At 47.1% G+C, this 22,824-nt stretch overlaps 1 protein-coding gene across 2 annotated transcripts in view; it reads right to left on the bottom strand.

Annotated features, from left to right (window-relative positions):
- The window catches only part of SYNPR (synaptoporin), a 109,614-nt gene that overhangs the window by 43,945 nt on the left and 42,845 nt on the right, over positions 1-22,824 (bottom strand). The window contains exon 1 of one of the 2 annotated variants that reach the window (XM_065687637.1): positions 1,227-1,384. The exons of the other annotated variant lie outside the window; for it this stretch is intronic. Within the exon in view, the coding sequence (XP_065543709.1) occupies positions 1,227-1,250 (24 nt within the window). The 5' untranslated portion in view covers positions 1,251-1,384. Of the gene's footprint in view, positions 1-1,226; positions 1,385-22,824 lie in introns of those variants that run through there. 2 annotated transcript variants of the gene reach the window in all.

The raw sequence follows: 22,824 nt of genomic DNA, 5'->3' as shown, positions 1-22,824 counted from the left end.
TATTCCACCCTGGAGAAACAGGAACAATTAAACCGGTCCAAAAGCATCTTAAAATGACTAAGCAATTATTGCCAATCTGAAATTTTTGTCTGGAAGAGTTTAGCTTGAAGTGCCAGACACGACATCCTTACCTTCTCCTTTGGGTTTAATAAACCCAGTTACAGTCTACTAATCTCTTATGAAAGTATATACTTCATATATCTGTTAGCATAGCCTCCTATCAGGAGAGCAGGCAGGTTATTCTGGGTCTAACACGCTAATTTTCTGAGCAGGTATATACTCAAGCTCACCGCAGCTCCAGCTTGTGCTACAGCTGGAGTTTATAAAGACTTCTGAAACACCACAGCGATGAGCGCCCATGGATATGATCCAAGTATGAAAGAATGGAAGTGCCAATAAATTAGCCAATATAATGCTGCAAATTCAAGTATTTATTATGTAGAATCAAAATATTGCAGCCATACATCTTGTTTTCCTCAGCCACGCTGTTACAATCACTGTCTTGTTCTGCCTGGAAAGCACAGCAGAGCTCTGACAGGGAGAGAGAAATAACTGCCCCTCGCTGTTATTTACAGGTAAAAAGGAGGTGTCCAAGTTAGCCGAGAGTGCTGAGGAATGAGGCTGCTGAGCTGCTCAAAGCAGAGGCAGGCAGCACAAAGTCAGAGCAACAGTCTATTGACCTGTATTAATGATGTTACACTCTGAAATGCAACCTATTTTCTTAATTACTTTAAAGATTTTCTCTATTTCACTAATACATTTTGATGAGGAGCAGCTTGCTGCCAACCTGCAGTCTATAGATTGATCTTTCTAAGGTTATATGCAGTCAGATATTCATACTTGAGCTTGATCAATATTAAATAGCTCTTACTGATTTTTTTTCTTATATCAAACATTACTGCATTATTTTAGGCATCTGATCTAAAATGCCAAAAGGAATAGGATAAATCACCATTCCTTCTCCCTTTAATCCTTACTCTCCACGTTTCTGCTGTAAAATGAAGTGCAAAACAAGTTTTCAAAGCAGGCACCCCCCTTTGCCAAAGCAAAATACAAACTGAAAATATTCCAGTAGATCTAAATAACATGGAACAGTTGGGCTCAGCATGAGAGTACAAAGAAACCAAACCTAAAACCTATTTAGTGGGCTTCACGATTCCTGTAAAACCCCCCTTCTCCCCCAGACAGTACAGTTACACACATAAATAGAGATGCATATAACTTACCGGAGCAAATATCACCATACACATTTACAAAAGGGTTTATAATCCAACTTGCGTCTCCTGGAATAAAGCAAGGTTTGTCTCATGCTAAAAATAAAGGCTCCCAAAAGCTTCTCACAGGAGGGGGGGAGAGAGAGAGAGGGAGGGAGGGAGGGAAGAAGAGGGAGCGAGCTCCTTGCCTCTCTTTTTATGAAGCAAATAAGGAGAGCAAGAAAATCAATGCCGAGAGAAAGTGAGATGATATACCAATCAGGCAGCAGCCTCAGCCTTATTTGCAGAGGGATGGCAAAATGCTCATATTATTAGACAATGACTACACACACTCTAAGTAGAGAAAGCAAATACTTGTCCCTCAGTGAGAGGCTGATTGCTTTGTTGTGGTGCAGGTACCACCACAGTGGGCTGGGAGATGCAACCCCTTCCTCCCCACTGCTAATGAAGCATCGCTTTAGCCCTTGTATGTGCACTGTAGGAAAAAAACAGTTCACAGTTCTGGGCTAAAGTTGTACTAAGCTTGAAGATCCTCCAAAGCTCTGACACAGACTGCCATTGGAGCAGTGCTTCTTCATTGCTGGATCTGGGGGCTTTTGGGGTTCTCTGTTACACATCCTAGAAAGCTGCCCTGAAGCTAGAGCAACGAGATCATTCAGAAAACAGAAAAGACCTCTCAGGTCTCCCGTACTTCAGTGTGCACTAAGCTCCTCCTGTGCTCAAACAGGACCAGACCCACAAAGCATCTTCCTGCACAAAGAACCTTCCTGGAACTCGAGCTTTCGCCCCTTTTTTGTGTATCAGAGGTAACCTATGGGAAATCCATGGGCTCCCTTATGCCAAAAGAGGACATTTCTGTGCTGTTAATCCAGTCAAACAAAGCCTTTGCTGTGCTGTATGTGTGTTGGAAGGAGGAGGAGGAGCAGGTAGCAGGAGGTAAGCTCGTTGCCTCTGACATACAGGCACCTGCTTGTGAATGGGACACCTCAGTGGCAAACGCATGCCACCTCTTTGGAGAGATGCCACAGTTGCCTCCCACAGCAGCTCTACAAGCACACAAACCCCATGTCCTTTCACTACAAACCTGCTCACAAGAGGGTTTTCAGGCTGGTCCCTTGATCTCCACTCTGCATTGAGGACTTCAGCACATTGAGAGCACAAAATGGATCCATGGGTCCCTCTCTACCAGGCACCCAGCTCTGTGCTTACCAGCACTGCTTGGTGTAACTGAGGCTGTGAATCACGCTCTGTGCTATTTATTTATCAGCCCGGGGTTTGTCACTGTTTTGCCCTCTTTTCTGCACACTGCATCAAATATTTTCAAGTACACATGACAATGGATGAGACACAAGGTGAACTTTGTCTTTTATTTGGAGACAGAAGTTACATGCTGCTATACAGAAACACCTGCTGGGTGACAACAGTTCTCTACGCAGCAGAATTGGGGAACAATTGCTTTTCCCAGCAGCTTGGGATTTACACTGTGCGAGAAGAGCTGGAATTCACAGGGTAAGCCCTAAACACAAAGGCAAGGAGGCTGAACGCAACAGATAATTGAATTTATCTGTTTGGGGCTGGCACTTGTAGCACAAACCTGGCACAGAGGGGACTCCAACAGTCTTTCATGAGCGCTGAACCTTCAGGGCCCCTTTCCCACAGCAGGAGCTGCATTGCCACATGGCAGATGTCACTGCCAATGATGCGGCCCCTGCTTTACAGCCTGATGCTGTAACGAGAAGACATCGCAGTGCTGAGAGACTTCTCCAGGCTGAAGCAGTGCTCTGCTGCTCGGTACATTTTAACGTATGCGTAAGCGCTTGCCAGCCACTGTGCACACTGCCTGAGTCCCAGCTGCAAAGATTAAACAACTCAGCACCTCTGGTCTGCAGAGCTGGGTAGAATTTGCCTCCCACTGCACTGCGAACAGCCCTTAGATGCCCAATCCATACTGGAATTACCCTCTGAAGACATGCGTCACACCACACAGGCTGCAGCAGTTCCTCATTTGCCTGGTTAGCAGTGGCCAACACGCCTTTGTCCTCAAGGACAGGGCTCACATACCTCACTCCTCCTCCCTTGCTATCTCTAGAAAAGACAGAACAGCCCAGACAAGGTGTGGAGGAGGTTTTGTAGGAATAACACAGACCTGAATTGGAACATGAACCAAAAGCCAGCAATGGGCAAAGGTGACTGAGGACCACACAGAACTTACCACCCACTGCATCAGCACAAGGGGTGATGCTGGCTCTCCCACGCCCTTGGGAGAGCTCTTCTCCAGCCTGTGAGTGCCTGGATTGCTCCCACATATTGGCGAAGGATCCTCAGCCTGCCTGAGCTCCCCAGCTGATGCATCTCATCCCTCTTGGCCTCTTTCATTGCATTCAGCTCTCCAGCTGGCACTGAAACTCACTGTATCTCATGGTGACCAGCCTCTTGCTGCAAGGTGTGACAGTAAGTGAAATGCAAACACCTCTCATTTTCATTTTCCAATGAGATAATTTATTTTCCCTTCCCACAGCTAACAACTGCTGCTACTTCAACTCACAAAACTCTTCTGAAAACTTTATGAAACATCTATTAAAATAGTTTTGCAGAGGCGCTGCTGGGAGCTGCTGTGTCAGCCCTCTAAAAGATGTGCCCACTTGGGTACCTCTGTGGGATGTGAGGGTGTTCTAAACAGAGCATGATGTGTTGCAGCAAGTGATGACCTGTCCTGTCACACAGCTCCTTCAAACAATGCTGCAACACGGAGTCCACAGCATGAGGAGATCAAGCCTGCTTTTTACCTATGACATGCCATGAGTGCTGTGGATTAGGTTTAACATTGTCGAAGGAGGATGCATTGGTGTTTGCCGACAAGGCAAAACACTTGTTAGGCTGCAGCACTGCAGGCTGGTGCTTTCTTCAGCTTTACTAGATATCATTCAAAAAATTCATCTGAAACACTGGATGGGGCACTCAGGATCACCAAGCATAAAACCAGATGCTACCAATACCAGGGCTGTTGTGCCATCTCTCTGTATCAGAGCTTTCCACTTTTGATTCTTAAGTTAGGAGCTTCAAAGCAAACTAAAAAGCTCCCCGGGATTTAAGCCCCAAACTCCTTTAGATACCGCTGAAAAGCTGTACACACCCAGCAGATTTCCACCAGCTTTGCCACATCACTCAGGGTTTGAAGACGTTTAACCCTTGCCTGCAGGAGGGTTGCAGCTAAAAGAGATGCAGTGACACCAGTAATGGTTAGGGCTGCAGCCTGGGAAGAGGCTTCTCCCCAAGTACAGAACTAGTCACAGGAGGGATCTGCATGAGAACAGCACGAGACAGGGCTGCTCTTCTGGCTACCCACCACTCTGCTGTCTCTTCCCCCAGCCCACCGCAGGCTCTGTAAAGCCCACACAGTGGAAGTCCAAAAGCACCAGTTATGCTTGGACCCTCTCACTGCTGCTTTACTCTATTTGCCCATATTACTCTGGAAGCACTGTTCATGCTTTCATGTGTGTGTGCAGATTTACAAATGCCTATAAAATCACACACCACATGGCAGGGATGAAAGTTTATCAGTCTTTCAGCATCACGGTCCTCAGCTTTGCCTGAGGCTGCATTGCACCCATGCTCACCCTGGCCAGGCTAAAGGAAAAAGGAGGCAGCAGCACCACAAGCCCGTTGGACCATGATACAACATCTGTGCCTGTTCAACATCTGGAGGAGCTAATTAATAATATCAGAGCCTCCATTCCACCTGTGCTATAGCAAAAACATCAGTCAAGGCAGCAGTGGCTGTGTGAGCAGGATGGAGCCTGGCAGAGGGGCTACATCCTCAACCAAGGAATGGAGAATGGTCCAACCTGGAGTTGCTGCAGCACATAGTCCATCAGCCCAGCAAATACTAAGACGGGCTCCTGTTTGCTAGCAGAGATTTTCACATTTCTCTCTCAATCTTTATCTAAATTTAGGAAGACACCAAAAAAATCAATGAAGTCTGAGGCATATAACTGGAAACCATTGGTTTCTCCCTTGGAAATGGAACATTTCCTAATGAATCTCCCCTCCCCCTGTGCCGTTCAGCTCTGGCTGCAAAATATTGCTGCGAGTTTATCAATCTGCGGCTTGTTTCATGCAGTTTGCAATGCTAATGAGTAAACCAATTTTGACATATTATGTAAGCCAGTTTCTGAAACAGAGATTCTTGGCAGGCCAAATGTAAACACAGACACCCTCTTGCATCCAATTTAAATGAGCATGTTGCTGAAAGCACTGAGGGCTTGATTCTGTTGACTTATTCCTGATTTACTCCAGTGAAAAAAGGAAAAAAATAGAGAAAAAAATAGACAAACAACCCCCCCCCCCCCCCCCCCAATTCCATTGCAGCAGCAATTTGCAAAGCGGATCTAATTTTGTAACAAGGAAATGTGCTGGAATAAGCTAATGCAGGGTGGTGACTCGGGCACTGTATGAGCATCAGCACAGCACACAATCAGGAGCACACGTCATTCCAGATGGAGTTAATGGGGGAGATGACAGCTCTCCACTCCCTCATCCTCCCAAGCCAAATTTAGGTCCAGGTAGTGCCCCATGGGTTGGGCTGCCCTTGGAGGGTGACAGCTTTCAGCCTCCCTGCTCTTCTACATTGGCTTTGCAGAAGAACATTGCATACCTGGGCAGCAGGCAAGGCCCAAGAGTGGCATCAGGGTAGATGCTGCCCCTGCTGCAGTTACACTGGGGTGGTGGGAACCCAGGGCACAAGGGTTTATTTGCCTCAGCATGCACTGAAGGTCTGCACTGCACCACACCAGTGCATGGCTGGGTGCTGAAAACACATGAACCATCACTACCTGGCCCAAACCTGGCAACTGGCCCCACCACAGGCACATCTGGACACCCCGATTAATGGATTATACCCAGTTCTTACAGATCATGATCCCAGCACCAGAATGACGTGCTGGAAAGCACAGGCATTGGATGACAGACTGCAACAACCAGCAGCATGCCTTCCAGTGGCATGGGGATGAGCTCAAGGGCACAAGCTCAGAGAGAAAGGAGGGATGCATTTGTAAAAGCCCCTAGAAAAAAAAGGCTCTACTAGGGAGATGAATGAGATTTTATTAAAGTGAGGAAGGGCTGGAATCAAATCTTTCATTTGCAGTTTCCCCAGTACCATCTGGAGCATTTGCATCTGCCACAGATTTGCACAGCATTTGCACAACTATTTCTGTTGACAAGTGGAAGCAAATGGGACAGCAGCATACCTGGAAGTGGCCTCTGCCCTAATAATGGCTCTGGGCATCTTCAGTGTGTTTTAAAACTAAAATATAAGTGTGAAGTTGAGCTGTGTTGTTTCTGCCATTGCAGAGGAAGACATCAAATAAGAGGTACGCTGTGCTGTGAGGTCAGGTGTGCTGCTGCAGAGCCGGTTTATTGCATGTGTCAGTGATCACACCAGGCACCAGAGCTGCAACACATCACCTCACACTCAATCCCCTTCACAACATCGGGATATCATTTATCATACCTGGCTCTTTCGCATTATAAAATAGAAGAGAACAAGAGGAAGAATACTTTCAGCCTCCAAGCACCTGAGCTTTCAAGGATGAGAGCAAACCTGAGAGCTCTTTCCTTTGTTCTGTATAACACTTTCAAGCTGTGATCATAGGCAGCCCAAGTGCCGCACATTTGCTGGCTCATCAAGTTTCACCCTGCAAGTTTGGAAACCCACAGCTGCCAAAGTAATTCGAATTTTAATGACGTAAGAGAAAACTCACTGCTGTCTAGACACACAAAAAGGACAGTGCTTGAAAGGAGGGCAGCTGACAACTAAGCATCACTTGGGATGTAAACGACAGGGAGATGAGATGCCTGCACAGCCCCTGCTTGCCGGCACACACCACAGCACTGCAGGGCTGCAGAGGAGCAGCAAAGACTGGGAAGAGATGATGCCCCATAGGCTCTTGCTTGAACTAGGACAAGCCGAGCTCTTTGCCAGCCGACAAATACCCCCCTATCACTCACACTGCCTTACCAGCACAGAGCCCGAGGTGGGAGCAAAGCCCCAAACCAGGTCACTGCATCAACTCCCATCTCACCAGGGAAGTGAGGGCAGCAAGCAACCAGCGTGCAGTGAGGTATCACAGCACCTCACCGCCTCCCCCCCAGCAGTTCATCTACACACAGTCCATTCCAGTAACAGGCAGGTAAAAAGAGTACTTCAATTTCTAACATCTAATTTTTACTGCAATTTGAAATGATTTGGAACAGCTCCTGTCGTTAGAAGTCTAGCTGTGATTCAGGGTAAGACAATTTGGAAAGCCCTCACTGTCCCTCCAAACATCTTGCAAAAAGAATGCTCAGAAGAATGTTACTGCCACCCACTTATTCTTCAGGCTTTCTGCATTTTTCAGCATTAAATGCTGTTTCTGCATGTCTTAAATACCAGACTCTAAAAACATATAAAATTATAATCTGAAGGCCAAATGGGCACGAACTGGATGATAAAATCAGCATGGAATAAAAGAGAACCAGATGAATTTCTATTGTAATTTTTATAGCTATTTAACAGGAAGAATGAAAAAATCTAATTACTGTCAACCATAAGTTTTCAGCTTCCCAGCCAGCAGAGCACTATTATTAAACTACTGTATAATTGCTTCTTTTACTCTGCTTCCCACAGAAGTTGTGTTATTTCACTCATAGTTAAACTCATAATATTGGCTTCATAACTAATCCTGTCAATCGAAATCCCCAGGGGCTGGTACAGCGATTAAAATAGCAAGAGGTTGTTTCTTCCCTCAGCTTTCTCTCAAAGCCCCGTTCTGCAGGTACCGGGCCTGCAGCTTAGCAATGCCATGGACTGTTGCACCCAACAACAAAACGTGGACGCTGCTTCTCTGGCTCAAGCAAAGCATGGAGGAGAGGGACAGATCCTTCCAGCAGACGATTCTGTTCCCCTGTCCTGGATAGGATAAATCCTGTCCATCTCTCCCTGATGATACAGGCAGCTCAGGTAAGGTATTCGATATTGCACAGCTGAGCATTACCTCCAGCCCAGATGTGTCTGCCTACCCTGGGACTTCATGCCAGCACTGACTTTCATGAAAAGCATGGGTTTCCTCCTTCCCCAAACACTAAGCTCTGACATAGTATCTCACATGCAAAACCACACTGAGACACCCAACTACGTGTTCAAGCACCAAAGATAGGCACTGACTTGACCTTAAGGGCCTTTTCCAGCCTGAATGATTCTGTGAGATGAGCACAAAATTGTGCTTACTTACCAAGGAGATTGCATAAAGCACCAGACTTTTACCCATCCAAGTTTTGTAAGCTCTGCCTGAGCCCCTGCTTGCTCCTTGTGCACTGGACTGATGCTCCTTGCTAACTCCTGGCCTGGTCCTTCCCTGCAGATGGCATTGGTCCTTCCCTGCAGAAGACCCAGGCAGGGTCTCTTGCCAGAGCTTCACATGGCAGCACGCCCTCCCTGCCCAGTGGAATGCTCCTCTTGCCCAGGACACCATGAGGCCAAACTCACTGTTTAGCTCAGGTTTGGGATGAGGTATAGGGCTGGAAAGAGTGAGAGAAGACGGATTTGGCTTCACACCCAGACCTTCCATCTCAGCCTCTGTCTCTCTGGAGACAACAACCCTGTGCTGGGGTTGCTCTCTGGTGGGCACACACAGAAACTGCTGACAGCTGGCGAGGAACAGATTGGAAACACTTTTCCCAAAGCAGTGTCCCAGAGCCAGGGTGTGGGGTGTCCATGCCAGAGGGAGCCAGCACCAGGGCTCTGCACGAACCTGAACCAGCTCTGGAGTCATCGCACTTGCTACATCCTCATCGCATCCTCAGCTGCCACTGGAGCCACTCTTTTTGCTACAACTGATGTGCAGCCTGACAGCACAAAGCACGCCGATGAGTCCATGGGGGATCACGGAGCACTGCTTCAGCTGAGATGTTTTCCTCCTGGAAGAGCCGTCACCCTGACTATTACAGCCACAGGCAGGTAATACTGCGCAGAGCTGCGGTACTGCAGCCTTCACTCATGGTCTGGAGCTGGAGCCATCCTTGGGATGGACCATCCCCATCACCCCAAAGCACAGAGGGACCAGCCCCAGCGCACTGCAGCCACATGGAAACTATTGCTGCCCACACAAGCCTGAGACATCCTTACCAGCACCAAAGAGGGATCCCAGGGTTAAAAAACCCCTCTGTGTGCTCTGGGAGAATGAGTGTGCCCAGTGCAACCCGAGGGAGCAGAGCTCTTCCCTGAGCTGGCATTATTCCTTCCTCTCTCCATCACTGTAGTTGCTTTAATGTTTGAGACAAGAGGATAGAAAATCATTTATGCCATTGCCTGGGCTGCCAAGCGGCACCATGATGCTCTCGGGCAAACCAGGAGAGCTCCCAGCAAGCCCAGTCTGGAGAGTCCTGGTGGTCCCAGGAGCTGGAGCTTAGGCAGGGGGAAGTGTGTACAACTGCCCCTCAAGAGACGGTCCTCACAGCCTGCAGGCAGCAGGACTGGATCCCTGGGGCCAGCAGGGCCTGTGGGACTGCCCTGGCTGACACAGCAGCCCCTGAGATTTAGAATAAACATGGCCTGATGCAGGGCTTGTTTTCTCACCCATGGTGTTAGTGCAAATAAACCCTCCGGCTGATGGATCTCCTAACCCAGAAAGCTGCAGAGACCGGGAGAAACTGATACAGCCAAAGTTACCGTGCCGATGGCTCAGTCAGTGAGCTGCCAGCCCCTGGCCAGTGGGCAGAGCCTCCACATCTGCACCAGACATAGAAAGAATGAAGGAGGGAAGCACTAACACACCAGGGCTGAAGCAAACCCATTTGCAAGACTGAGAACTACCTCTGTGCCCAAGTACAGAATAAGAGGAGAAGAGTAAACAGCAAACAGAAGCTACTGGGCACAGGAGCAGCAAAAACTTATATAGGAACAAGTGCTGGTGATGGCACAGCACGCCGAGAAGCTCAAAGCGTCCGAACAGATACAGTCACATGAGCCAGCCTGCCTCTACTGGAGGTGACAACGCATACCTCCTCTTTGGATGCTCAGCCAGGTCCTCAAGGAGAACATGGGAGAGCAATTGCTCTTATAAACACAGGCCTTAATATCTAGATGAACATCCTTGGGGTCTTATTCTTCAAAGCCTCAAAAACTGCCAGAGGCTCCTGATCTTCCTCCATCTCCCACAGACTCAGCTGCTCTTGGTGTGTCCATTTAAACTTGTCAACTCTTCATCCTCAAAGAGGAGGAACGAGAGTCCCAGGCTATCCTGTGCTCCTCCTGAAGCGGCACAATGCATTTTGACAACTTCCCATCACCCAGCAGTAGATCCTCCAGGAGGAATCTGGAAGAAGAGAGCACAGGCTGTGTGAGCACTGGGTAAATCAAGGCAAGCCCAGCTTTCAAGTTTGCACACAAGTCTGAGCATGCAAGAAAATGTGCGCAGGGTCTCACTATTCCCTGAATTAGATAAGGGTGAAAATGTATTTCAATTGACTCACTGACCAGGGAAAAAGGAAAAAAGTGCATTCCTGCTTCCATAAGATTTAATTAGGTGTGGGATTTTAGCTGCAAAAAACAAAGCATTCATCTTGCCACCTGCTTTTCATTGAACATAGTTCAATCAAAGAGGCCTAAATGCCTAGAAAGTTCAATCAGCTTTCCTAGATAGAAGTAATTAAGGAATGCAAGGGTGGTTGTGTTTGTACTTCAGAGGGGAGCCTTTCCTTTGGCAAGCTGTATAGCCCTGGACACCTCCAACCCACCAAAAGTTTTCAACCAGATGTTAGCCCAAGGCTTGTTCCCAGATGTGGGGCACCCCACTGCTGCAGCTCCCCCAGACATGCAATCTTTCCCCTGCCATACAGCTATACCCATTATGGGAGCAAAGCACAACTGCTTTTGACAAGTGCACATCATGCAGCAGGCACACTAGAGGAGCTGTTTGCACATGCCCATCTCACGGTGCAGAACGCTTGCACTTTGCCTCTGTAATGGATCGACTTCTAGTCACACTCAGAGAAGCTGGCTGTCCGATGTAACAAGACCAGGAATCACTAAAGAACCTCCACATGGAGAAAGAAGCTGGAGGAAAGTGAGAGGCTTGCCATCTGGAGATTACACCTCTCCAATTGACGCCCAGGCAGTGCAAGACCAAGAAGGTGGCTATGCCACTGTGCTGGGTACCTATTTAGTTCTGTTTGAGACAAGCTGACCACTGAATCTCGTGAGGGTATCTTGTATGGTCCCCATGCTCAGAAAGATCAGTCATTCCCCTGACAGTAAGTAACATTGTTGATGTAAAAACCAGGTAATATCTTACCTGAATCATCATCAGCAGGGGTCTTCCAAACACCAGCTGCAGGAAAGTCAGTGGTGATGCACTGTATTTCCCCTGCGAATGAAGGGGAACGGTGCATTTTTAAGTCTCAAGTTAGGCAGCTGCACAAGTGCTTTAGGTGGACCTTCCCTGTGGATCGCAGAAGACTGTGCTTGTCCAACCATCGGAGGGTTTCTGTACAAATCAGCTCATGGTGCTTGGGCTTTTGCATGGTTTTGTGCATATAAGATGCATTGAAGTGTTTGTTGTTATTCCTTGAAGTGAGGAGCCCTCAGGAGCACTAAAGTGGGTTTGCATGGAAGACAACACTGCTGCACACCAGCCATTTCCAGTAAAGTATTCCACAAAAGGCTGTGTGTCCAGAACACGCCTGTTAGGAATTTATGCAAATCTATTCTACAAATAAGCTCGACAACTAATGCTAAGAGTGAACTTGAGCTGTGACTGTCTGAGATCGAAGGTGTTAGTTAGGTTATCAGACACAGTGGGTGGCATGTTAATGAGTTCACTTCTTAACTAGTGGGTTTAAGTGAGAGGCTTGATCTACAACTGAAAGAAAACACTGAAAGGAAAATTGAATTTTGAGCACAACAGCTATTCCTGAATAGATTCGAATGTGGGCACTTGTTTTATCGCAATGCCTACATAAATATGCATGGAGTTTCAGAGTAGCCTTGTGTATGGACAAGCCTGTGAAATTAGGTTTTTGGTCTAAATATTAAAATTGAAATGACTGCAAATAACATAAAATGATAGTCTCTTACAAAATCACTGCTTCCATGAATTTGACTGGCATCACCTTTGTTTGTCTGTGGAAGAAGGGGAGGGGATCATCAGACGGGCCTGAAAGCCAGCAAAATAAACTGTTAGTTGTTTTCAAGAGGATTGCTTGTCTCTCAGTTAAGAAAATGCACCAGGAGATGGAAGAACAGGTACAGGTCCCATCTCTGCCATGGTCTATTTTTCCTGTGTTGAAAAGCAGGATGTGTGTATCTTGTACCACAATGCATTTTCCCTTCCTTCAACCGACGCTCGTTTTTCCTGAGCAGTTACATCAAACCACTTACAGCTCTTTGGATTCTGCTGGAGCTTTGTTTTAATGTAATTGCCCTTGTTTAAAACAAAAGTACCTTCTCTCTTCTTTAAAGCGATTAGAAATGTCATTCACATCCCCCTCTGGATCTGAATCTAGCTATTCCCAACAGCCACTCAAAAAATACATAATCACCATAATTACTGGTGGCATCTAATTAACATTCAACTTCCTCTCTACAGCAGCTACAGCTGGACAGCCCATTTACTTCACCCTAAACCTAAAGCTCTGCTAATTATTCCCCATCACACCAAGCAGCCCACCTGTGTCCATCCTCACTGACGTCTCCATCTGGCACAGCAGTGAGGCAGCAGAGTGAGCACCTCTGCATGCACTGTGTGTGCTCAGCCTAGCTAACAAATGACCCCTGCAAGAGCGAAGACCTGCTCCTGTTAACTATACAGCTGCTGACTTTATTAGCTGCCTTGACTAGGATTCACATGCAAAAAAGGGGGAAAAAAAAGAAGAAGAAAAAAGGTAAAGGAGCTGCCTACATCAAATGCAAAACATCCCCCGGTTGGCACCATCTCTGGAGCAAAAGGCTGCAGCCTTCCCAAGGTACTCAGTGCACCAGGTTTGTTGCGATAGGAGAGGGCAGAGGATAAACAAGCCCATAAAATACATGTGCCTCAAGTTCCCGAGGATGCTGGGGGCTATTTGCTCCTTCCCGCATTCTTGGTTCACCCTGAATGAGCAGCTGAGCAGGAGGGCTCTGCACATCTGTGTACTGCCTTTAGCTGGGGGGCCACCCTGTGCTCACACCCAGGCCACGGCACAGTGCAAAAGCTCCCAAAATTCACTCCCATCAGCTGGAGGCAGTGGGGTCAGGCTGGGCATGCTGATGGCCCCAGACCCTGGTGCTGGTCTCCAGGCTGGGGCAAAGCCTCTGCTGTCACCTTCGTTCTCCCTTCCTGGCCACTCTGTAGCAGCAACAAGATGAAAGCTGCTCAACCCAAACATTATTCTATGAATAATGAATAAAGCAGACTGGTATGAACTGCCCAGCAGAAGGCATTCATTTTGAATAAACCAAAGTACGTATAGATCCATGATACCCCACTTCAGTCTACTTCTAGTCCTTTTCTGTAGTGGATGGGGCTTAAAGGAGCTAATCAGACAATTGCTAAATTCTCCTTTATTCAGCGGACGGAATAAAGGAGACAAAAAGACATCACCTCTCTTGGTAGGAAAAGTAATGCCTGCTACTGCCATCTAGATGAGCTCCAACTCAATAGCTTTGTTTCTTCCCAAAACTAGGCTGAAAACTTGTTTTCTCTTTGCTCACTCTTATCCATTTTCCTCTCTCTTCACTATTATCTCTGTACTTATGTCAGCCTGTAATGACTGTAGCCCTAGTAGGAATGATGTTCTGCAAAATTACCTTGCCTTTGCATTCACATTTAAGCTTTTGCCATGACACTGACAATATATATAAAGGGAAGGAGCTTGCACCAGCTACTAAGAAGGAGAAAAACAGCTACTGGTGAACCCAGGACAGGGGGATAAGAAGGGATCTGGCAGTTACCAGGGGAAGCTCTGGCTGAACTTTTCCTGATCTTGGGAATTACTAAGGCCTCTGTTTCCCTTCTCCCTGCTTCCGTTTGTCAGCTTTGCAGTGAACATCTCCAGATACTAAAAGGTCTCTACTTATTCCAGCCACCAAAGGTCATAAAACCCAGTGACAGAGTATTTACTCCCAGTCAAATTTGGCTAAGACAGACTAAGGAAGCTCAAAATCTATGGGGAGCAGGAAGGAGCTTAGATTCTGTAGTCTTCACTTGCTTCAGAGGTCAACAAGAAAAATGCAGAAAATCAAGAATTGTCATAAATGGTCCAAGTTTCAAGGGGAATAATAAACTAAAAGACAGCAAAATCAATGCAGATTGTTGGGCTGTTTATGCCCTAGTGAAGCAGTTATGGGTTTGATGCCACCGTAAGAACTGCAAATTCCGGTTAAGCTCAGAAATTCAGTATCTTTAAACTCCGCATTAATTTCCCCCCCATCATCACCCACTGAGTGGCAAAGTGCCTCCAAATTGAATTGTCCAGCCTTCCCCAAACAAATTTCCAGCTCCACAAAAGATGATCTCATCTTGGGAGCTGCCTTATGAAACATTTTAGACAAGGCTGTAAGCGGATGATCAAACTTTATGAAAACGCCCTAGCTCTTATCAGTGCAAATCAAGGTAAGATGGACCAGAGAACTGAAGCCTCAGTGTTTCATAAATCAAAGAGCCGCCTATATGCTCCGCTGGCTGTCCAGAAGCACTTGTGTTTGAAGGGCTAACTGCAAGCTGGTATTTTTTTCTTTGCTGTTTATACAGAAAAGAACTTAACAGAGTTATCAGAAAGATGCCAGCAAAACACTGTTAAGGTTGCCCAGGTGAACCACTTGCATCTTACTATCTTCCCAATGCAAGCCAGGTTTGCAGACTCGTGAGCTCACCCTGGCCACCATCCCACCCAGCAGCTCCCAACACTACTGGGCTCAAACCTCCCGCTTCACAAAGGTTCTCCAGGGAAAAGTACCCAAAAGCATCAGTGGCAAGAGAGCCCCTGCAAAGCCCAGAGGAGCACAGCCAGCCTGGCAGAGGAGGAATGGTGATGGTGCCCTGAAACTCCTCTGCCGCCATAGGGACTCAGCAGTGCCACCTCTCACGTGTAGCAGGCCTGACTCCTTCATGCGTGCTCCCATGGCCAAAGAGGAGACGTGGCTTCTGACAGAGGCTGTTGCTGTCAAGCCACATGCAATTTGTTGATCAAAAGAGCAGGCAGGCGCTTCTCTGAAGGCAGGAGCTGGTGGTGCTGAGAAATTGGACAAAATACATCAGAGCAAAGAGAAGCATGAAGCATTGAATCCCACCAGGCTCCCCAGCCCCTGGCTAGCGCTTGCAGCTCTGTATTTCAGCTGATTAGACTTGGATCTGCAGGGGTCAGCCGAAACGCCCTGCCAGCACACGCAGCCCTCACTCTGCTGTGCTAGCCCATTTGAATTGCCAACAAAGCAGAAGAAACCAGCTCTTCCCTTCTTCTCACATTAGCCCTGGAAGCAGCATGTTCTGCAATGCAATGCCCTGCCACACAACCCTCATGACTCGTTTGTGAGCAGTGGGGCTAAGGAAGCACCATGTAGCTGCCTTTCCAGTCCTCCCCACTGTGGGTTCTCTGGTGTCTATAAAAAGTTGTGCATATGCTACCTCTACAAGGACTCTCAGCAGGGGCAGTTGTGGGAATTGTGGGGTTTCATTTATTTATTCACTCTCGCAAAACCTCCAGGAATGCAGGCTCTTTGAAACCACCCTGTCCTATTGAGTTGAAGCTGGCCAGCGGGTTCAAAACGCACCTGTGTACCTTGTTGGGCTGCTGGGAGCCAGCACCACTCAAGCTGAGTCGCAACCAGATTATTTCAGCTGATTCTTAAAGACAGACAATAAAGCAAACGTCCCCTTCGAGCTAACGGCCCTCTCCCAAAGCCAACCAGGTAGCAACCTCTCACTTCAAAGCTCAGCTGGCACTTGCCTGCATTCCTAATTGCTTTTTGTCTCCTCGTGAGGCAGTTAACTCCATACCCACCCTCTGACGCTGTCTCACTCCAGAAGCAGTTCCCATTTTGCTGGCCCAGGGCTCTGCATTTGGATCTCAAACTTCTGTGCTTATTCCCTTTCCTCTACAAAGCTCTGCATGTGTTTGTGTCTGGGCACATGTTTTCTCACCCTGATGAATTCATTATTTATGTGGCTGAAAGAGCAAAGCTGCTGAAATGGCTGTTCATCATTTAGCTCTTCTATATGTCTCTCAAAGGCATAACAAACATTATGGGAAAGCAAATAGCAGGCTCAGTGGGGTTGCTTCAGGGAAAATACAGAAATTACCTCATGGATGCTGTGCAGGGGATATGCCAACATGTGCCATGCTCCCCCTGCCCGGCATGGGGCTAAAGCCCTTCTAACAGGGCAGCTGCCTGGTTTCAGCACGATGCGCAGAGCAGCCCCGGACTGGCTCTGATCATTGTGCTCCAAGGGATGCTCGGGGCGAGGCATATTCCCAGGATCGCCGATGGGTTCCGTTTGAACAGATTTGGGAAGCGGCACTAGAGGGCAGAGCTGTTTACCCTCAGCAGAGCCGAGACGAGGGAAAAAGCATCCTGACTTCCCAACAGCTGAATTCTCCGCAGTCCTGTGCAACAGCAAAAGCCCGTTAATACGCAAAATCCACACAACATATTTCCAATTAGAAGTGACAAGCTCAAGCATTAATGAGCCAACGGAGAGCCTGCACTGCCTTGCTTTGACTGTCTTTATTAAGATGGGAAGACCTCTGTGTGTGGAACAGCCCTTGCCAACGCAGCAGCAGCACTGCCAGCCCTGCTCCTTGCAGTCCAGAGTGCACAGGGCAATACAAATAACCGCCACAGCAGGGACATAACAAAGGTTGCTTTCCTCCCACCACTGATGTTCATAAAAAGGCCTTACTCATCAGGAAGCTTTCATCGCAGAGACCCAAAACTATGGACCACACTGACACTCTGCTGCCCAGCATCTCAACAGATGATAAATGCTTCTAGACAGACAGAAGCTTTCCAGGGTTTATTTAGCTCTGGTTTTGAGCAGATGTCGACAGCGCACAGGAACCCCTGTAGCTGGGGAGGCAGGACTCTGAGGGCACAGCGCCCTACCACTACAGCTGCCAGACCTCAGATTGCTGAGCCTAGCTCAGGAAGGACGAGAGGGACTGTAATTCCCAAACATGGGACACTCATGCTGTTACACGCAAAGGTTTTTTACAGGTAGATTTCGATTAGATTTAGGTACATCTAGGGTAGGCGTAGATTAGTTATTAGGGAGATATTAGGGACTGTGTTTGCTCTCTCCTCCGTTTTTTTTCTGCCCTGCAGGAAAGGACTTGGGGTGCTGGTCGATGAGAAAATGAACATGAGCCGGCTGCAGTGTGCGCTCGCAGCCCAGAAACCAACCGTATCCTGGGCTGCATCAAAAGGAGCGTGACCAGCAGGGCAAAGGAGGTGATCCTGCCCCTCTACTCTGCTCTTGTGAGACCTCACCTGGAGCATTGTGTGCAGTTCTGGTGTCCTCAACATAAAAAGGACATGGAACTGCTGGAACAAGTCCAGAGGAGGCCACGAGGATGATCAGGGGACTGGAGCACCTCCTGTATGAAGACAGGCTGAGGAAGTTGGGGCTGTTCAGCCTGGAGAAGAGAAGGCTGCGTGGGGACCTAATAGCAGCCTTCCAGTACCTGAAGGGGGCCTATAGGGATGCTGGGGAGGGACTCTTCATCAGGGACTGTAGTGACAGGACAAGGGATAATGGGTTAAAACTTAAACAGGGGAAGTTTAGATTGGATATAAGGAGGAAGTTCTTTCCTGTTAGGGTGGTGAGGCACTGGAATGGGTTGCCCAGGGAAGCTGTGAATGCTCCTTCCCTGGGGGTGTTCAAGACTGGGCTGGACAGAGCCTTGGGTGAGATGGTTTAGTGTGAGGTGTCCCTGCCCATGACAGGGGGAGTTGGAACTGGGTGATCTTAAGGTCATTTCCAACCCAAACCATTCTATGATTCTAAGAAGCTCTTCCCTGTGAGGGTGGTGAGGCACCAGCACAGGGTGCCCAGAGAAGCTGTGGCTGCCCCATCCCTGGCAGTGTTCAAGGCCAGGCTGGACACAGGGGCTTGGAGCAATCTGCTCTAGTGGAAGGTGTCCCTGCCCGTGGCAGGGGGTTGGAAATGGATGGGCTTTGAAGTTGTTTTTAACCCAAACCAACCTGGGATTCCATATAGTCACTTGCTGACTTTTTTATTGCACATTGCTGGTACTGACAGCTCTCTCAGACATGGATGCCAGCCCTTAAAATCCCACTCCAAACCACTTAAAAATCCTTCTCTTATTATTTCCCCAGTGCACACAATGTGTTTTATTATTGTCAATACCAGTTATCCCGTGGAGTTGGGAAGCAAAGGATTCTTCTGTCAGAAAGTCACCATTTGTTCCAGAACATGAGGAACAGTTCACAAAGTGCCACAGTGCATTGTAGCCCAGCATCCAGCTCCACTGCCTTCATAAAACACTTCATAAGAAAATCTCTCCTGAGAGGGGGCAAAAAAAGCCTGCAAAACATAACTCAGAGCACAGTGCATTAGCGGCTTAGGCAACAGCCTGCAACCTTGGTAGCATGAAGAAAAGTTTATTATTAATAAAGAGAAGGAAGAAAGTAATAATTACATCGGTTTCACAGCTCAGTCACTTTGTGTCCCTTGACACAGCAGCCTTACTCCTCTTCCTCCTGCGCACACCCTGCACCTCCTTGCAGAGGAAAATACAGAATAAGGCAACACACTGAGTTATTTTTATGCAGAGTTTGGTTTCCATGTCATCATAACAAAGAGGGCTGGAAGGAGCCGCAGAGCAGTGGCCAGGCAGCCCATCACCCTGCCTGAGGCAGGGTCAGCTCTATCTGTTCCGGCAGATGTTTGTTTGACTTCTGACCCCCAGTGACTACAACTCCACAACTTCCCAAGGCAAATCTATCCCAGTGCTTCTCCATCCTCATCTTAAAGTTATATATCCCATAATAACACTTCTTCTCACCTATCCTGGTTTACCAACCACCAACGACACAGAGAAGGGCCCATTCTCTTCTTTTCTGAAGCAGCCCAGGAGAACTCAAACAACATGAACTTATCTCCTTGCAGTTATATCCTCTTGACAGTAAACAGCTTTAACAGCACAACTGTTCTCCCCAAAGCTTCTGTTCTCAGCTCAATTATGCTGTACCTTTCTTGACTTGGTTTCCCCAATTATCTCTTCTTTTGAGGATAAAGCCCAAGTATGATACTTTCACAAGGTCTAACCAGCACAGAGTAAAAGAGGAAGAATTGCCTCACCTCCCTGTTAGGCAGCTCTCCCAGCTTGCTGTAGCTATTTGGCATATATTTACAGCCAAACATACCCATCTGGCTGCTTTGCAGAAGAATACTTGTTATTGCAGTCTATGAAACATCATGTCATAACCAAACCCTTTCCTCAGACCTCCCCCTCTGCAGAGTTCCACCCCAAATGTGCTATTCCTGAATCTCCTCAAAGGATACTTAGACAAAATCAGATGGTTCCAGATATTTTCTCAGCATCAAAGTCATCCCTTAAATTACCTGAAAGGGCAGCCTCTCTTGTTCCACTGGCTTCATAAAGCCCTATCAAACTGCACAGCACAACTTAAACATCTTAAAATCTCTGATTCCATTATTCACTGGTCACTTTGGCTTGTGCAGGTCTTCAGTCTTACCCCACATATGAGCAGGAGTTGCACTGCAGAGAAAGGCAACAGGAAAGACAGGCCTGACTTACACATCACATGTTCTGCTTGCATCTGCACCAGCTGGTGTTAAAAATGCTGCTGCTTCTCCTTCTCCCTTCCTGCCTGCCTTCCTTAAAAGCTATGGCTGAATGAGACTGCAAATATGATTAATGACAGACTCTTACACTCTGAGTCCGGTTGACCTGAGCTCACCTGCACTGACTTTAGCACGCAGGGTTTGGTGATTAACTTAATGCTCACAAATCCCAAATGCACCACAGGTGTGGCCAGGCTCCTCCTCAGCTCATCCATCACTGTTCCTTTCATCCTTCTCTCAACACCCGGCAAAGCACAGGCAACTCTGGGTTTGTGCCAAACTTGAGCAATGTTTAGATTTGCAGATAAACTTCCTTCACTCCTTTCTGTGTATGAACAGAGTTGGGCAGAGCACTAAGATGGATATTGTCCCTGTTTCCCAAATAATTACTAACAAATTACTCCTGGAAAGCAGCATGCTAATATTAGATACATTAGTCTCACCAGCTGCATGGTCATCCCTCTGTGACTGTGGCTGTCCAAAAAGGACTAGCTCCTTATCAAGGGAAACACAGAATGCTAGCACCCCTGCATATAATAAAATGAAACCAGTGGCATGGTTTAACCCCAGCCGACAACTAAGCACTGTTCAGCTACTCAGTTGCTCCCCTTTCCCCAGTGGGATGGGTCGGAGAATCAGGGAAAACAAAAGGTAAACCTCATGGGTTGGGATAAGAACAGTTTCATAACTGAAATAAAATAGAACATAATAATAGTAATTGTTATGAAAAGGGAGGCAGCAGAAGTAGAGAGAGGAACAAAACCCAAGAAACACAAGTGATGCACAATACCATTGCTCAGCACCATCTGACCGATGCCCAACCCATTCGCAAACAGTGACCAATTGCTCATGGCCAACCACTCCCCCCAGTTTCTGTATTGAACATGACATTCTATGGTATAGAATATCCCTTTGACTAGTTTGGGTCAGTTGTCCTGGCTCTTCTCCCTCCAGGCTTCTTGTGCTCCTCCTCCTTGGCAGAGCATGAGAGAATGAAGTACATGACATACGGTGGGTACTACTAAGCAACAGCTAAAATGTCAGTGTGTTATCAATATGACTTTCAAACTACACCCAAAACACAGCACTGTACAAGCTACTGGGAAGAAAATTAACTCTATCCCAACCAAAACCAGAGCAGCCAGACAAGGATTAAGATGCATTAAAAGATAATATTGGTCTAATGTCAATGACCAAGACTGAGCCCGGTTTCAGCCACCCTCCAGGCTTTTAGCATGTAGCAGCTCTTGACTCTTGCCCAAGTACACAAGCCAAACCTGCTTGTATGCATTTGCAGCAACTCCTATGGTAGTTGTGCAATACAATACCTAATTAGCACATGTAAATTCTCATGAAAACCATAAAGACACAATTAGCTTGGACAATTTTTCAGTGCATGCTCAGAAGCTGCTTGACAATTTAATCATTCTAAAGCACCCTTTTTGTCACAGGAAAACTGTGGCCTGTCGTGAGGTTATAAATAAAACACATACAAATTGCTATCTGAGGAGTCTGAACATCAAAGCCGAAGAACACCAAGGCCTGGATGGATTTAAAAGCAGAGCAGAGCTGGCATGAATCAATAGTGGTAAAGAAGAATCTGCAAACAATTTAATGCATGAATCTCTATGTGTGTGTCTTCGGCTATATGTATTATCATATTAAATGTGACTTGTAATACATTCTTGTGTAATGTTTAGGCATAGCTGGCCATCCAGGAGGAGCTTGTACAGGGAGTGTGCAGGTGCCATTTCACACAGTAGTTTTGGAGCAGGCTGTGCCCATCCTTACCTACGTGATGCTTCCTATGCTCGTAAAGGCTGCTTTTCCTGGTGCCTGTGGATGCAGCCAGGGTTACACCCCATGGTGGGGAGGAAAGGGACCCAGCTTGGGGTATCTGATGCAAAGGACCTGATCATGTAGCAGGAAAATGTGCCCTTGCAAAGCAGCCTCACAGGGCAGACAGTGCTGCAAGGCAGACGGCAATGGGTAGTGGGATCTGCAGACGCACACTCCTCATGTGGTCCCCAGCAGGTCACCAGACATCAAACTGCTCTCCCCACACCCCTGGGTTGCTCCCTCTATCATCTCTCAGCCTTTAACCTGCAGCTCACTTCTTGTGTCTCACAGAGCTGCCAAGTATTTTGGAAGAGTTCCCTTACCAGTTAGGGGATAAAAAGAGGTTAAAGAACATCTGCTGTGACATTTAAAACCCGAGAATCACCTGCTGTAAATCCACGCAATTAACAAACCAACTTCTCTTCTGTCAAGCAAGTATTTTCAATTTCAGGAATACCAGTTTAAATATGTTTCCAATGAAAGGAAAGAAAGTTGCTTTATTTGTAATGTAACTATTTGATTCTCTTCTCAAATATTTGCCTAGTTTTTGTAGAAACCCCAAATGGAGACTGACATCAAAGAGACTGATTTCACTAGAGACAGCATGTTTCATAGAGCACTGCAAAGTTCTAGCATTGCCTGAAGATGTTTTAATGCAGGAAAGAGCTTTATGTTTCCAGCCTGCCAGATTCAGTTAAGACTAATAATTACAGTTGTAAATGAACTGCTGGTTCATACCTGAACTGTGATTTTACCACCAAGTTGGGAGGTGGCAGCTTACTGTTCATGTTGGGCGATTTGGGGCAGGGTTAAAAATGTTTGTATCACCAGGTCACTTAAAGCGAGTGACACTAACGCTCATGTTTTGGATTAACTCAAACTGCAAATACTTCAGCATACTTTGAGAAGGAAACAGCGAGAAATAAGGAAAA

Source organism: Lathamus discolor, chromosome 7 (genome assembly GCF_037157495.1).
Source record: "Lathamus discolor isolate bLatDis1 chromosome 7, bLatDis1.hap1, whole genome shotgun sequence".
NCBI lineage: Eukaryota > Metazoa > Chordata > Aves > Psittaciformes > Psittacidae > Lathamus > Lathamus discolor.
The sequence above is the reverse complement of the archived record's forward strand: the minus strand, read 5'-3'. Positions and strand labels throughout refer to the sequence as shown.